The sequence below is a fragment of the Paralichthys olivaceus genome, chromosome 22, assembly GCF_024713975.1.
Source record: "Paralichthys olivaceus isolate ysfri-2021 chromosome 22, ASM2471397v2, whole genome shotgun sequence".
Taxonomy (NCBI): Eukaryota; Metazoa; Chordata; class Actinopteri; order Pleuronectiformes; family Paralichthyidae; genus Paralichthys; species Paralichthys olivaceus.
This window is the reverse complement of record NC_091114.1, coordinates 15920692-15936640: the sequence shown is the minus strand read 5'-3', so window position 1 is coordinate 15936640 and position 15949 is coordinate 15920692. Positions and strand designations below refer to the sequence as shown.

At 34.4% G+C, this 15949-nt stretch overlaps 1 protein-coding gene across 1 annotated transcript; it reads left to right on the top strand.

Annotated features, from left to right (window-relative positions):
- Window positions 1-33: 33 nt before the first annotated feature.
- On the top strand, window positions 34-5524 carry LOC109642128 (cysteine and histidine-rich domain-containing protein 1). The gene is made up of 11 exons (XM_069519201.1): window positions 34-996; window positions 1683-1732; window positions 1816-1872; window positions 2420-2574; window positions 2695-2798; window positions 2916-2968; window positions 3296-3366; window positions 3586-3688; window positions 4143-4262; window positions 4419-4481; window positions 4851-5524. The coding sequence occupies exons 1-11, from the start codon at window positions 933-935 to the stop codon at window positions 5256-5258; spliced, it is 1248 nt and encodes a 415-aa protein (XP_069375302.1). The 5' UTR covers window positions 34-932; the 3' UTR covers window positions 5259-5524.
- Window positions 5525-15949: the final 10425 nt, after the last annotated feature.

The following is a 15949-nucleotide window of genomic DNA, read 5'->3' as shown; positions in this document are numbered from 1 at the left end:
AAATATACTTTTCAGTCTCTGGTAAAAAAAAAAAAAAAAAGTCAAGACCTTGAAATGTCAAACTTCTGGTTGATTGCAGCGCCGCAGGCTCCAGTGTCTTAATTCATCCTCATGTGTTCATAATGAATTTCATGTTCACCTCGGCTCCAAACTGTAAATCATGATTAAAATATGTAATAATTGTATATATTTATACAAACTCATGTAAAACTTATACTTACTTTTCTACATTGTGTATTCTAGAAATCTAAAATTTCCTTTTTCATTATATTTAAACGTCCCAGATTTATTTCTAATATCAAAATCTTCCAATTTTGTTTAATAGGATCCAAACATTTGATTTTGCCTAAAATAAATGTACTCTAACTCTAATTATGTCTCTGTGTTGAAGTTAGATTCAGGCTGCAGGTGTGAAGGGACTCACATTGTGTTAATCTTAATGATCTTTAACCGATTAACACCAAAGATTTTTAAATGAAAAGATCGATCATCCCACGTGGGTTTAATTTCCTCATCGATCAGTGGAATTTAAAACGTGTGGAGCTTCTTCATCAGGTGAACTTCAACCTGTGATGAGGATCCAGTGAAAGTGCCAGAAATCCATTGTGGCTGAAGTCGGGCCTGATGTGACAACTGACACTCAGCAGCAGGAATGTCCCCCCCCCCCCCCAGATAAGTTTTGACAGCTGTAAATAGAGACGGGGGTGTGTGGGGACGAGGGGGGAGGGAGTTGAAGAGGGAGTTGAGCTGCTATTTTTATCTTTTCATTCAGTCAGGACCAAACCAGAGAGAGAGTCGTTCTGCTCTTTTCCAGAAATCCACCACAGAAACTTCTGGAGCCGAGGCCTCGGTGTTAAGAGCAGATTCAAACGACCTGCGACTCCAGAGTGAAGAAGACGAGGAAGAAGAAGAAGAAGCAGCGAGACGCCAACATGACTCATCTGTGCTACAACAGAGGCTGTGGACAGAAATATGACGCCGACCAGAACAAAGAGGGTGAGATCCCACCGCCTCTTTCTGCTGCTGGACTTTTTAAGTTAAACTCAGTGGACGTCAGTCGAGATAAGAAATGTTTAAAGACTAATTCAAAACTTACAGTGACTTCATTTTGTTCTTGTAGTTCACAGATTTGGTTTAATTTAGTCTTTGAAGAGTTTAGATCTTACTTTAGTCTATTTCATGGAACAGAAATGTAAAACGTAAACATCTGTTACAGGTTCATGAAAACAAGAGATTTTGAGATAAAAGTGGAAAATCACAGATACAGATTTAAAAGTTCAAGGTTTGTGACTCCTGAACCAAAAGAACATTAAAAATCTAATTAAGTTTTAAAATTAGGACCCAAAATGAATAAATTAGAAATAATTAAAAGCTGGTTTCAATCACAAATTTGGATTCACGACTGCTTTTATTTTGAAAGGTTTCTCATATTGCTCTGATTTGTGGTTTTTCTCCTTTGGGAGTAAAACATCCAGAAAAATATGTTTATTGCAAATGATTCTAGAAAATGTGGATGAACTATTTGGATGATTAAAAATGTCGTGTGAGTCTGAGCTTCAGTCGACTGTTGCACCATGTGTCTGTGGACGACCGAGCTCCCGTGACCTCTGACAACAGCTGAACGCTGCTGACTGCGAGTTCGTCTAAATCCAGACTCAGTGATTCTCTCTCCTCACAAACAGACTCCTGCCTCTTCCACCCGGGAGTCCCCATCTTCCACGACGCTCTGAAGGTAAAAACCAACAAACCAACACGTCAGCAACACGTTGATTTCTCTGCGTCATAAAACCCAGATGTCTGTGTGTTCGTCTGCAGGGCTGGTCCTGCTGCAGGAAGAGAACCACGGACTTCTCCGAGTTTCTCTCCATCAAGGTAAGAGCTCAGGGTCCAACAGGAAGTTCATGTTCCTGGAGATGTATTGTTTTACAGTGTTGGACTAAAGCACGGAGACTGAGGACACAAAAAAAAATTAGATCTCAGTGAAATCATCTAAAAGTAACGATGAAAACCTTCAGAGAAAATCTGAACATGAGCTGAAATAAAAACATGAATATTTATACATGTACTTTTATTATCAAGAGTTAAAGGTGTCTTTAACTTCTTTTTATCTTCTGTGAAATATTGTTTCTCTACAAATACAGGGATATATTTTAAATAATATATCATAATATATTTTAAATAGTATTTTATAGTGTGTTGTATATTTTCAGCAACATTAGCACAAAGGAAACAGTCGAAACATTGAAAAACAAACTGACTTCTTCCTCTGCGATCGACAAACTGATTTAAATTAGTTTCCACTGAGAAGAGAAATTAAATCTGAAGTTTCAGATCCTGTGGAGATTTTCTTGACTCTCTCTCTCTCCTCCCTCTCTCCTCCCTCTCCCCTCCCTCTCCCCTCCCCCCTGGTTTTGAACAGGGCTGCACCCGCGGGCGTCACAGCGACGTGAAGCCCCAGGAGCCTCTGCAGCCGGAGGTGACATCAGATAAGGGGGAAATCAAACCCGCCAACGACCGAGAGATAATCTACCGGGGACCCAAATCTGCAGAGACGCTGCAGAGAGAGAGACCCAGGTGTTGAATTTATACGACCAGGGAGGCGTCTCTCTGCTCACGTCCCTCATGCAGCTTCCTCTGTGTTAACACCTGTGTGTGTGTGTGTGTGTGTGTGTGTGTGTGTGTGTGTTTGCACAGTTCAGAGGAGCCAAAGACCAAATTGCCGCAGAAAGTGTCGGCGTCTCTGGTTCAAGTTCTGGAGAAGCTGGAAATCAGTAACAGAGCCGAGAAGGAGCAGAAAGGTGAAAACATTTCATTCTTGTCTTCGTGAATTAATTTGAGGTTTCAGAGAAACGTTCTGAAAAGACGTGAGAAAATCTTCCAGCGATCAAACACTGATTTTCTTTCTCCTGCGACAGAGAATCAGACTGTGATGCAGGGAACACGCTGCAAGAACCCAGGATGCAAAACAGTGAGCGTCCTTTACTTTTCTGTCTCACACACACAGACACACACACTTCAGTCCTTTAACGCTTAGTAACAGCACCATCTAGTGGAAGAGGCTGGGAACAGAACATGACAAGAAATAACATTCTTTAATAAAATGTCTTTTATTGTCACAACTAAATGTTTGAATCTGTTTCATGAAGACTTTGGTTCGTGGATTTATTCACATTAAGTCTCAGGCTGATTGAGAACTTTTATTTTTTGTCCTGCAGACGATCTTTACAGAGTTTGACTGATGGACAATAAACTTAATCTGTCAAATATCTCTGATCTCTTGTGTTTGTGTTTTCAGGCCTTTAACGGTGCAGAGACGGACAAGGAGGTCTGCACCCACCACCCCGGTGCACCCGTCTTCCACGAGGGGTCAGAGACAAGTTCAAATCTGCACCACATGTTTCCACTTATAGATTATTTATAGACTTTAAACCTCAGTAAGACGATTTCTACAAAGGAGGAATTTGAACTAAAGAAAACGTCATGAAAGAAAAGCACGAATCATTAAAGCTGCAATATAAATCAAAAGATCGTGTACGTGATTTTCTGAAAACAGCAGACGCTCACTTCTTATGTCTTCATGTTCAGGTACAAGTACTGGAGCTGCTGCTGCATAAGGACGATAGACTTCAACGCCTTCCTGGACCAGAAGGGCTGCACCGCAGGGAAACATCGCTGGATCCCAAAACAGGTACGTTCACCGGCTGACATTCAAATGGCAGCTGGGACACGAGGGACTGGTTCAAAGTCCGCAGGGAAGTTTGAGTGAAATAAAAAACAACTGCTGAATCTGAACCCAGAGAAAATCTGTGAGATTTTGTAAATGAGACTGAGAGGAAATGAAATCTTTGACCAGTGGAGAAAGAATCTGAACTCTTCTACATCAAGATGAATTATTTCAGACATTAAATTATTTGTTTTTTAATTAACGATTTATTTAAAGATGTTTTAACACAAACTAACAAATGTTATTAACAATGTCAGTAAACGCATAATTACTATTATTTACTATTGTTCTGTGTCTGTAATTAAAATTAGACTTGATAAATGAAGTAATTTCTAATTATGCTCTTAAAAAAAACACAAGATCAAAATGTTGTAGAACCTGGTTTGTGTTTAGAGTTTGTACGTCTGTGTGTCTGCAGGACAAGAAGAAGGTGGCGTGTCGACATGATTGGCACCAAACTGGAAATAATGTTGTCGTAACGATTTACGCTAAGAACGCAAACCCTGAATTTAGCTGCGTCGAGGCGAACGGGACCGTGGTGAGTGTGACGTGAACGAATGGTGAAACAATAACTTAATGACGCTTTAGATTTTTTTATCAGTTTGAATGTTTCAGTCATAAATGTCTTGATTCTTGACGGGAAGTTTCTCTCTGATTATCGTTAACGATAAATTCTCTCCATCTTTTTCCGCAGCTCTCGTGTCAAATCCAGTTTGAGAACGATAAGATTTTCAAGAGAGACTTCCACCTGTGGGGGGTGAGTATTCCAACAGGGAGAAATGTCCGTCGAAGGGAGGAGCTTAATCAATCCAGCTATACACGTGTTTACACCGGGTTCAGGGACTTCTCTTGAATGACCAGCAGGGGGGCGACTCCACTTTATAACGAAGGAGTTTCAGTCTGTGGTCTTCAACACATCACAATGTTCATTTAAGAATCAAACAGACCATAATGCACCACGTGTGTTGACCTAGCTACCATGTGATTGACAGCTAGGTCCGTCCAATGAGAGCAGGTGTAGGATGCCGGTTGTTGTTACTTCTTGTTTCCAAAGGACAAAATGTTGAGTTTCTACTTTTTGTCTCCGATCAAACATGAGAACACTGTCCTCTCCCACCGTCCTCAGGTGATCGACGTCAAACAGAGCTCCGTCAACATGGTGCCGACCAAAGTTGAGGTTTTCCTGCGTAAGGCCGACCAGGTGTCCTGGGGCAAACTGGAGGACCCCAACCATAAACCTGAGCCGGAGCCCGTGGAGAACATGGCCGAAACCGACGAGTCCCACCGGCCCGACTGGGACATCTCCGACGACGACATCAGCGACTCGGACGAAGAGTGGGCCTACGACACGCCGGAGAATAAAAAGAATAAGGACAAAGACGAGCAGAAGAAGAAAGAGGAAGAGGTGCAGAGGAAGGAGGTGGAGGAGGAGATGAAGAGGGCATCGGAGGAGAGGAGGAAAGAGGAGGAGGAGGCGGAGCGGAAGAGGCAGGAGGCAACCGAAGGATACGATGACATGCCTGATCTGGAGTAACTCTAAATCCAGATGTTGATCTGATTTGCTCGGTAGAACTGAAAAATATCAAATGTTAATCTTGACTAAATTTAATTCCAACGTAAAAGTTACAAGATCCAAATGAAATGTATTTATATATTTAAATTTTGAGTTGAATCTTAAGAAGCAGTTTGTGACGAGTCAAGTCGTTTATATTGAATTTAATTCTATCATATCTCATATAATATGAATATGACCAGGAACCTCAAAATGCAAAAAGAGAAATAAAGACTTTTTTAACTGGTTCTATGTCAAATAGTCTCATTTTGTGCACGTTGACAGAATTATCACTAAAATCACAAAACTTATAATAATCTAAAAACATTTCTTAGCTATACAGGGAGACTTTAGTTTGGCTACGATGGCTTTCTGTTTGCTTTATTATAGCATCTTTTACAGATCTTTCACGTTCATAAACTGACATTTTTACGTCCTACCGTTGCATGACATATACAGCAATGCTAGTTTTTGATATATTTTTTAGCTATTTACTGTGACATTTTATTTTTTTCTTCAATCGCATTTTGTTTTATTGGTAAGTTTTTTTCTTTACTTTATTATGACATTTTGTGAAGTTTTTATACAATTGAATGTGTGATTGATTCTGCTCAGACATATTTATATCTTACTATACAGAATTTTAAACGACATGCTAACCTATGACTTTTTTTATTGAATTTCGGACGACATGCTAACCTATGACTTTTTTATCATATTTTGGACGACATACTAACCTATGACTTTTTTACCGAATTTTGGACGACATGCTAACCTATGACTTTTTTATCATATTTTAAACGACATACTAACCTATGACTTTTTTATCATATTTTAAACGACATGCTAACCTATGACTTTTTTTATCACATTTCGGACGACATACTAACCTATGACTTTTTTATCATATTTTAAACGACATGCTAACCTATGACTTTTTTTATCATATTTCGGACGACATGCTAACCTATGACTTTTTTACCGAATTTCGGACGACATGCTAACCTATGACTTTTTTACCGAATTTCGGACGACATGCTAACCTATGACTTTTTTATCATATTTTCAAACGACATACTAACCTATGACTTTTTTTTTAATCATATTTCGGACGACATACTAACCGATGACTTTTTTACCGAATTTCGGACGACATACTAACCTATGACTTTTTTACCGAATTTCGGACGACATGCTAACCTATGACTTTTTTATCATATTTTAAACGACATACTAACCTATGACTTTTTTATCATATTTTAAACGACATGCTAACCTATGACTTTTTTTATCACATTTCGGACGACATACTAACCTATGACTTTTTTATCATATTTTAAACGACATGCTAACCTATGACTTTTTTTATCATATTTCGGACGACATGCTAACCTATGACTTTTTTACCGAATTTCGGACGACATGCTAACCTATGACTTTTTTACCGAATTTCGGACGACATGCTAACCTATGACTTTTTTATCATATTTTCAAACGACATACTAACCTATGACTTTTTTTTTAATCATATTTCGGACGACATACTAACCTATGACTTTTTTACCGAATTTCGGACGACATGCTAACCTATGACTTTTTGATTGAATTTCGGACGACATACTAACCTATGACTTTTTTATCACATTTTCAACGACATACTAACCTATGACTTTTTTATCACATTTTCAACGACATGCTAACCTATGACTTTTTTATCATATTTTAAACAACATGCTAACCTATGACTTTTTCATCATATTTTAAACGACATACTAACCTATGACTTTTTTTTATCATATTTCGGACGACATATATAACCTATGACTTTTTTTATTGAATTTCGGACGACATGCTAACCTATGACTTTTTTATCATATTTCGGACGACATATTAACCTATGACTTTTTCATCATATTTTAAACGACATACTAACCTATGACTTTTTTTTAATCATATTTCGGACGACATATTAACCTATGACTTTTTTTATTGAATTTCGGACGACATACTAACCTATGACTTTTTCATCATATTTGAAACGACATGCTAACCTATGACTTTTTTTATTGAATTTCGGACGACATACTAACCTATGACTTTTTTTTTAATCATATTTCGGACGACATACTAACCGATGACTTTTTTTTTAATCATATTTCGGACGACATACTAACCTATGACTTTTTTACCGAATTTCGGACGACATGCTAACCTATGACTTTCTTTTTTATCATATTTCGGACGACATACTAACCTATGACTTTTCTTATTGAATTTCGGACGACATGCTAACCTATGACTTTTTCATCATATTTTCAACGACATGCTAACCTATGACTTTTTTTTTAATCATATTTCGGACGACATACTAACCTATGACTTTTTTACCGAATTTCGGACGACATGCTAACCTATGACTTTTTGATTGAATTTCGGACGACATACTAACCTATGACTTTTTTATCACATTTTCAACGACATGCTAACCTATGACTTTTTTACCGAATTTCGGACGACATGCTAACCTATGACTTTTTCATCATATTTTAAACGACATACTAACCTATGACTTTTTTTTATCATATTTCGGACGACATATATAACCTATGACTTTTTTTATTGAATTTCGGACGACATGCTAACCTATGACTTTTTTATCATATTTCGGACGACATATTAACCTATGACTTTTTCATCATATTTTAAACGACATACTAACCTATGACTTTTTTTTAATCATATTTCGGACGACATATTAACCTATGACTTTTTTTATTGAATTTCGGACGACATGCTAACCTATGACTTTTTTATCATATTTCGGACGACATATTAACCTATGACTTTTTTTATTGAATTTCGGACGACCTACTAACCTATGACTTTTTTTATTGAATTTCGGACGACATGCTAACCTATGACTTTTTTTTTATTGTATTTCGGACGACATGCTAACCAATGACTTTTTTTATCACATTTTAAACGACATGCTAACCTATGACTTTTTTACCGAATTTCGGACGACATGCTAACCTATGACTTTTTTTTATCATATTTCGGACGACATGCTAACCTATGACTTTTTTATCATATTTCGTACGACATGCTAACCTATGACTTTTTTTTAATCATATTTCGGACGACATATTAACCTATGACTTTTTTTATTGAATTTCGGACGACATGCTAACCTATGACTTTTTTTTTAATCATATTTCGGACGACATACTAACCGATGACTTTTTTTTTAATCATATTTCGGACGACATAATTAACCTATGACTTTTTTACCGAATTTCGGACGACATGCTAACCTATGACTTTCTTTTTTATCATATTTCGGACGACATACTAACCTATGACTTTTCTTATTGAATTTCGGACGACATGCTAACCTATGACTTTTTCATCATATTTTCAACGACATGCTAACCTATGACTTTTTTTTTAATCATATTTCGGACGACATACTAACCTATGACTTTTTTACCGAATTTCGGACGACATGCTAACCTATGACTTTTTGATTGAATTTCGGACGACATACTAACCTATGACTTTTTTATCACATTTTCAACGACATGCTAACCTATGACTTTTTTATCATATTTTCAACGACATGCTAACCTATGACTTTTTTACCGAATTTCGGACGACATGCTAACCTATGACTTTTTCATCATATTTTAAACGACATACTAACCTATGACTTTTTTTTATCATATTTCGGACGACATATATAACCTATGACTTTTTTTATTGAATTTCGGACGACATGCTAACCTATGACTTTTTCATCATATTTTAAACGACATACTAACCTATGACTTTTTTTTAATCATATTTCGGACGACATATTAACCTATGACTTTTTTTATTGAATTTCGGACGACATGCTAACCTATGACTTTTTTATCATATTTCGGACGACATATTAACCTATGACTTTTTTTATTGAATTTCGGACGACATACTAACCTATGACTTTTTTTATTGAATTTCGGACGACATGCTAACCTATGACTTTTTTTTTATTGTATTTCGGACGACATGCTAACCAATGACTTTTTTTATCACATTTTAAACGACATGCTAACCTATGACTTTTTTACCGAATTTCGGACGACATGCTAACCTATGACTTTTTTTTATCATATTTCGGACGACATGCTAACCTATGACTTTTTTATCATATTTCGTACGACATGCTAACCTATGACTTTTTTTTAATCATATTTCGGACGACATATTAACCTATGACTTTTTTTATTGAATTTCGGACGACATGCTAACCTATGACTTTTTTATCATATTTCGGACGACATATTAACCTATGATTTTTTTTATTGAATTTCGGACGACATACTAACCTATGACTTTTTCATCATATTTGAAACGACATGCTAACCTATGACTTTTTTTATTGAATTTCGGACGACATGCTAACCTATGACTTTTTTTATTGAATTTCGGACGACATGCTAACCTATGACTTTTTCATCATATTTGAAACGACATACTAACCTATGACTTTTTTTTTAATCATATTTCGGACGACATACTAACCGATGATTTTTTTACCGAATTTCGGACGACATACTAACCTATGACTTTTTTACCGAATTTCGGACGACATGCTAACCTATGACTTTTTTATCATATTTTAAACGACATACTAACCTATGACTTTTTTTTTTATTGTATTTCGGACGACATGCTAACCAATGACTTTTTTTATCACATTTTAAACGACATGCTAACCTATGACTTTTTTACCGAATTTCGGACGACATGCTAACCTATGACTTTTTTACCGAATTTCAGACAACATACTAACCTATGACTTTTCTTATTGAATTTCGGACGACATGCTAACCTATGACTTTTTCATCATATTTGAAACGACATACTAACCTATGACTTTTTTTTTAATCATATTTCGGACGACATACTAACCGATGATTTTTTTACCGAATTTCGGACGACATACTAACCTATGACTTTTTTACCGAATTTCGGACGACATGCTAACCTATGACTTTTTTATCATATTTTAAACGACATACTAACCTATGACTTTTTTTTTTATTGTATTTCGGACGACATGCTAACCAATGACTTTTTTTATCACATTTTAAACGACATGCTAACCTATGACTTTTTTACCGAATTTCGGACGACATGCTAACCTATGACTTTTTTACCGAATTTCAGACAACATACTAACCTATGACTTTTTTACCGAATTTCGGACGACATACTAACCTATGACTTTTTTATCATATTTGAAACGACATACCAACGTATGACTTTTTTATCACATTTCGGACGACATGCTAACCTATGACTTTTTTATCACATTTCGGACGACATACTAACCTATGACTTTTTTATCAAATTTTAAACGACATGCTAACCTATGACTTTTTTATCAAATTTTAAACGACATACTAACCTATGACTTTTTTACCGAATTTCGGACGACATGCTAACCTATGACTTTTTGAATGAATTTCGGACGACATACTAACCTATGACTTTTTTATCACATTTTCAACGACATACTAACCTATGACTTTTTTATCATATTTTAATCAACATGCTAACCTATGACTTTTTGATTGAATTTTAATCGACATGCTAACCTATGACTTTTGTACCGAATTTCGGACGACATACTAACCTATGACTTTTTTACCGAATTTCGGACGACATGCTAACCTATGACTTTTTTATCATATTTTAAACGACATACTAACCTATGACTTTTTTATCATATTTTAAACGACATACTAACCTATGACTTTTTATCATATTTTACGACATACTAACCTATGACTTTTTTATCAAATTTCGGACGACATACTAACCTATGACTTTTTTATCAAATTTCGGACGACATATTAACCTATGACTTTTTTTTAATCATATTTCGGACGACATATTAACCTATGACTTTTTTTTAATCATATTTCGGACGACATATTAACCTATGACTTTTTTTATTGAATTTCGTACGACATGCTAACCTATGACTTTTTTATCATATTTCGGACGACATATTAACCTATGACTTTTTTTATTGAATTTCGGACGACATACTAACCTATGACTTTTTCATCATATTTGAAACGACATGCTAACCTATGACTTTTTTTTTATTGTATTTCGGACGACATGCTAACCAATGACTTTTTTTATCACATTTTAAACGACATGCTAACCTATGACTTTTTTACCAAATTTCGGACGACATGCTAACCTATGACTTTTTTTATTGAATTTCGGACGACATGCTAACCTATGACTTTTTTTTATCATATTTCGGACGACATGCTAACCTATGACTTTTTTATCATATTTTAAACGACATACTAACCTATGACTTTTTTTTTATTGTATTTCGGACGACATGCTAACCAATGACTTTTTTTATCACATTTTAAACGACATGCTAACCTATGACTTTTTTACCGAATTTCGGACGACATGCTAACCTATGACTTTTTTACCGAATTTCGGACGACATACTAACCTATGACTTTTTTATCATATTTTGGACGACATACTAACCTATGACTTTTTTACCGAATTTCGGACGACATACTAACCTATGACTTTTTTATCATATTTGAAACGACATACTAACGTATGACTTTTTTATCACATTTCGGACGACATGCTAACCTATGACTTTTTTATCACATTTTGGACGACATACTAACCTATGACTTTTTTATTAAAATTTTAAACGACATGCTAACCTATGACTTTTTTATCATATTTTAAACGACATGCTAACCTATGACTTTTTTATCATATTTTAAACGACATGCTAACCTATGACTTTTTTATCAAATTTTAAACGACATGCTAACCTATGACTTTTTTATCAAATTTTAAACGACATACTAACCTATGACTTTTTTACCGAATTTCGGACGACATGCTAACCTATGACTTTTTGAATGAATTTCGGACGACATACTAACCTATGACTTTCTTATCACATTTTCAATGACATGCTAACCTATGACTTTTTTATCATATTTTCAACGACATACTAACCTATGACTTTTTTATCATATTTTAATCGACATGCTAACCTATGACTTTTTGATTGAATTTTAATCGACATACTAACCTATGACTTTTGTACCGAATTTCGGACGACATGCTAACCTATGACTTTTTTATCATATTTGAAACGACATGCTAACCTATGACTTTTTTATCATATTTTAAACGACATACTAACCTATGACTTTTTTATCATATTTTAAACGACATACTAACCTATGACTTTTTATCATATTTTACGACATACTAACCTATGACTTTTTTATCAAATTTCGGACGACATACTAACCTATGACTTTTTTATCAAATTTCGGACGACATACTAACCTATGACTTTTTTATCATATTTTACGACATACTAACCTATGACTTTTTTATCAAATTTCGGACGACATACTAACCTATGACTTTTTTATCAAATTTCGGACGACATATTAACCTATGACTTTTTTTTAATCATATTTCGGACGACATATTAACCTATGACTTTTTTTATTGAATTTCGTACGACATGCTAACCTATGACTTTTTTATTGAATTTCGTACGACATGCTAACCTATGACTTTTTTATCATATTTCGGACGACATATTAACCTATGACTTTTTTTATTGAATTTCGGACGACATACTAACCTATGACTTTTTCATCATATTTGAAACGACATGCTAACCTATGACTTTTTTACCGAATTTCGGACGACATACTAACCTATGACTTTTTTACCGAATTTCGGACGACATACTAACCTCTGACTTTTTCATCATATTTTAAACGACATACTAACCTATGACTTTTTTTATCAAATTTCGGACGACATACTAACCTATGACTTTTTTATCATATTTTAAACGACATACTAACCTATGACTTTTTCATCATATTTTAAACGACATACTAACCTTTGACTTTTTTATCATATTTGAAACGACATGCTAACCTATGACTTTTTTATCAAATTTCGGACGACATACTAACCTATGACTTTTTCATCATATTTTAAACGACATACTGACCTATGACTTTTTTATCAAATTTCGGACGACATACTAACCTATGACTTTTTTACCGAATTTCGGACGACATACTAACCTATGACTTTTTATCATATTTGAAACGACATACTGACCTGTGACTTTTTTACCGAATTTCGGACGACATGCTAACCTATGACTTTTTGAATGAATTTCGGACGACATACTAACCTATGACTTTTTTATCATATTTTCAACGACATACTAACTAACTATGACTTTTTTATCATATTTTAATCGACATGCTAACCTATGACTTTTTGATTGAATTTTAATCGACATGCTAACCTATGACTTTTGTACCGAATTTCGGACGACATACTAACCTATGACTTTTTTACCGAATTTCGGACGACATGCTAACCTATGACTTTTTTATCATATTTGAAACGACATGCTAACCTATGACTTTTTTATCATATTTTAAACGACATACTAACCTCTGACTTTTTTATCACATTTCGGACGACATACTAACCTATGACTTTTTCATCATATTTTAAACGACATACTAACCTGAGACTTTTTTATCATATTTTAAACGACATACTAACCTATGACTTTTTTTATCACATTTTAAACGACATACTAACCTATGACTTTTTTACCGAATTTCGGACGACATGCTAACCTATGACTTTTTTATCATATTTTAAACGACATACTAACCTATGACTTTTTTATCGAATTTCGGACGACATACTGACCTAAGACTTTTTTATCAAATTGTAAACGACATACTAACCTATGACTTTTTTACCGAATTTCGGACGACATACTGACCTATGACTTTTTTATCACATTTTCAATGACATGCTAACCTATGACTTTTTTATCATATTTTAATCGACATGCTAACCTATGACTTTTTTATCATATTTTAAACGACATACTAACCTATGACTTTTTTATCATATTTTCAACGACATACTAACCTATGACTTTTTTATCATATTTTAATCGACATGCTAACCTATGACTTTTTTATCATATTTTAAACGACATACTAACCTATGACTTTTTTATCATATTTTAAACGACATACTAACCTATGACTTTTTATCATATTTTACGACATACTAACCTATGACTTTTTTATCAAATTTCGGACGACATACTAACCTATGACTTTTTTATCAAATTTCGGACGACATACTAACCTATGACTTTTTTATCAAATTTCGGACGACATATTAACCTATGACTTTTTTTTAATCATATTTCGGACGACATATTAACCTATGACTTTTTTTATTGAATTTCGTACGACATGCTAACCTATGACTTTTTTATTGAATTTCGTACGACATGCTAACCTATGACTTTTTTATCATATTTCGGACGACATATTAACCTATGACTTTTTTTATTGAATTTCGGACGACATACTAACCTATGACTTTTTCATCATATTTGAAACGACATGCTAACCTATGACTTTTTTATCACATTTCGGACGACATGCTAACCTATGACTTTTTTACCGAATTTCGGACGACATACTAACCTATGACTTTTTTACCGAATTTCGGACGACATACTAACCTCTGACTTTTTCATCATATTTTAAACGACATACTAACCTTTGACTTTTTTATCATATTTGAAACGACATACTAACCTATGACTTTTTTATCAAATTTCGGACGACATACTAACCTATGACTTTTTTATCATATTTTAAACGACATACTAACCTATGACTTTTTCATCATATTTTAAACGACATACTAACCTTTGACTTTTTTATCATATTTGAAACGACATGCTAACCTATGACTTTTTTATCAAATTTCGGACGACATACTAACCTATGACTTTTTCATCATATTTTAAACGACATACTGACCTATGACTTTTTTATCAAATTTCGGACGACATACTAACCTATGACTTTTTTACCGAATTTCGGACGACATACTAACCTATGACTTTTTATCATATTTGAAACGACATACTGACCTATGACTTTTTTATCAAATTTCGGACGACATACTAACCTATGACTTTTTTATCAAATTTCGGACGACATACTAACCTATGACTTTTTTATCACATTTTCAACGACATGCTAACCTGTGACTTTTTTACCGAATTTCGGACGACATGCTAACCTATGACTTTTTGAATGAATTTCGGACGACATACTAACCTATGACTTTTTTATCATATTTTCAACGACATACTAACTAACTATGACTTTTTTATCATATTTTAATCGACATGCTAACCTATGACTTTTTGATTGAATTTTAATCGACATGCTAACCTATGACTTTTGTACCGAATTTCGGACGACATACTAACCTATGACTTTTTTACCGAATTTCGGACGACATGCTAACCTATGACTTTTTTATCATATTTGAAACGACATGCTAACCTATGACTTTTTTATCATATTTTAAACGACATACTAACCTCTGACTTTTTTATCACATTTCGGACGACATACTAACCTATGACTTTTTCATCATATTTTAAACGACATACTAACCTGAGACTTTTTTATCATATTTTAAACGACATACTAACCTATGACTTTTTTTATCACATTTTA

What these genes read in the sequence shown, in the direction of transcription:
- LOC109642128 (XM_069519201.1), top strand. Translation starts at nt 933, where the DNA reads ATGACTCATCTGTGCTACAACAGAGGCTGTGGACAGAAATATGACGCC. An exon ending in TCTTCCACGACGCTCTGAAG is followed by an intron (nt 1,733 to 1,815) that starts GTAAAAACCAAC and finishes GTTCGTCTGCAG; the next exon opens with GGCTGGTCCTGCTGCAGGAA. An exon ending in AGAACCCAGGATGCAAAACA is followed by an intron (nt 2,969 to 3,295) that starts GTGAGCGTCCTT and finishes TTGTGTTTTCAG; the next exon opens with GCCTTTAACGGTGCAGAGAC.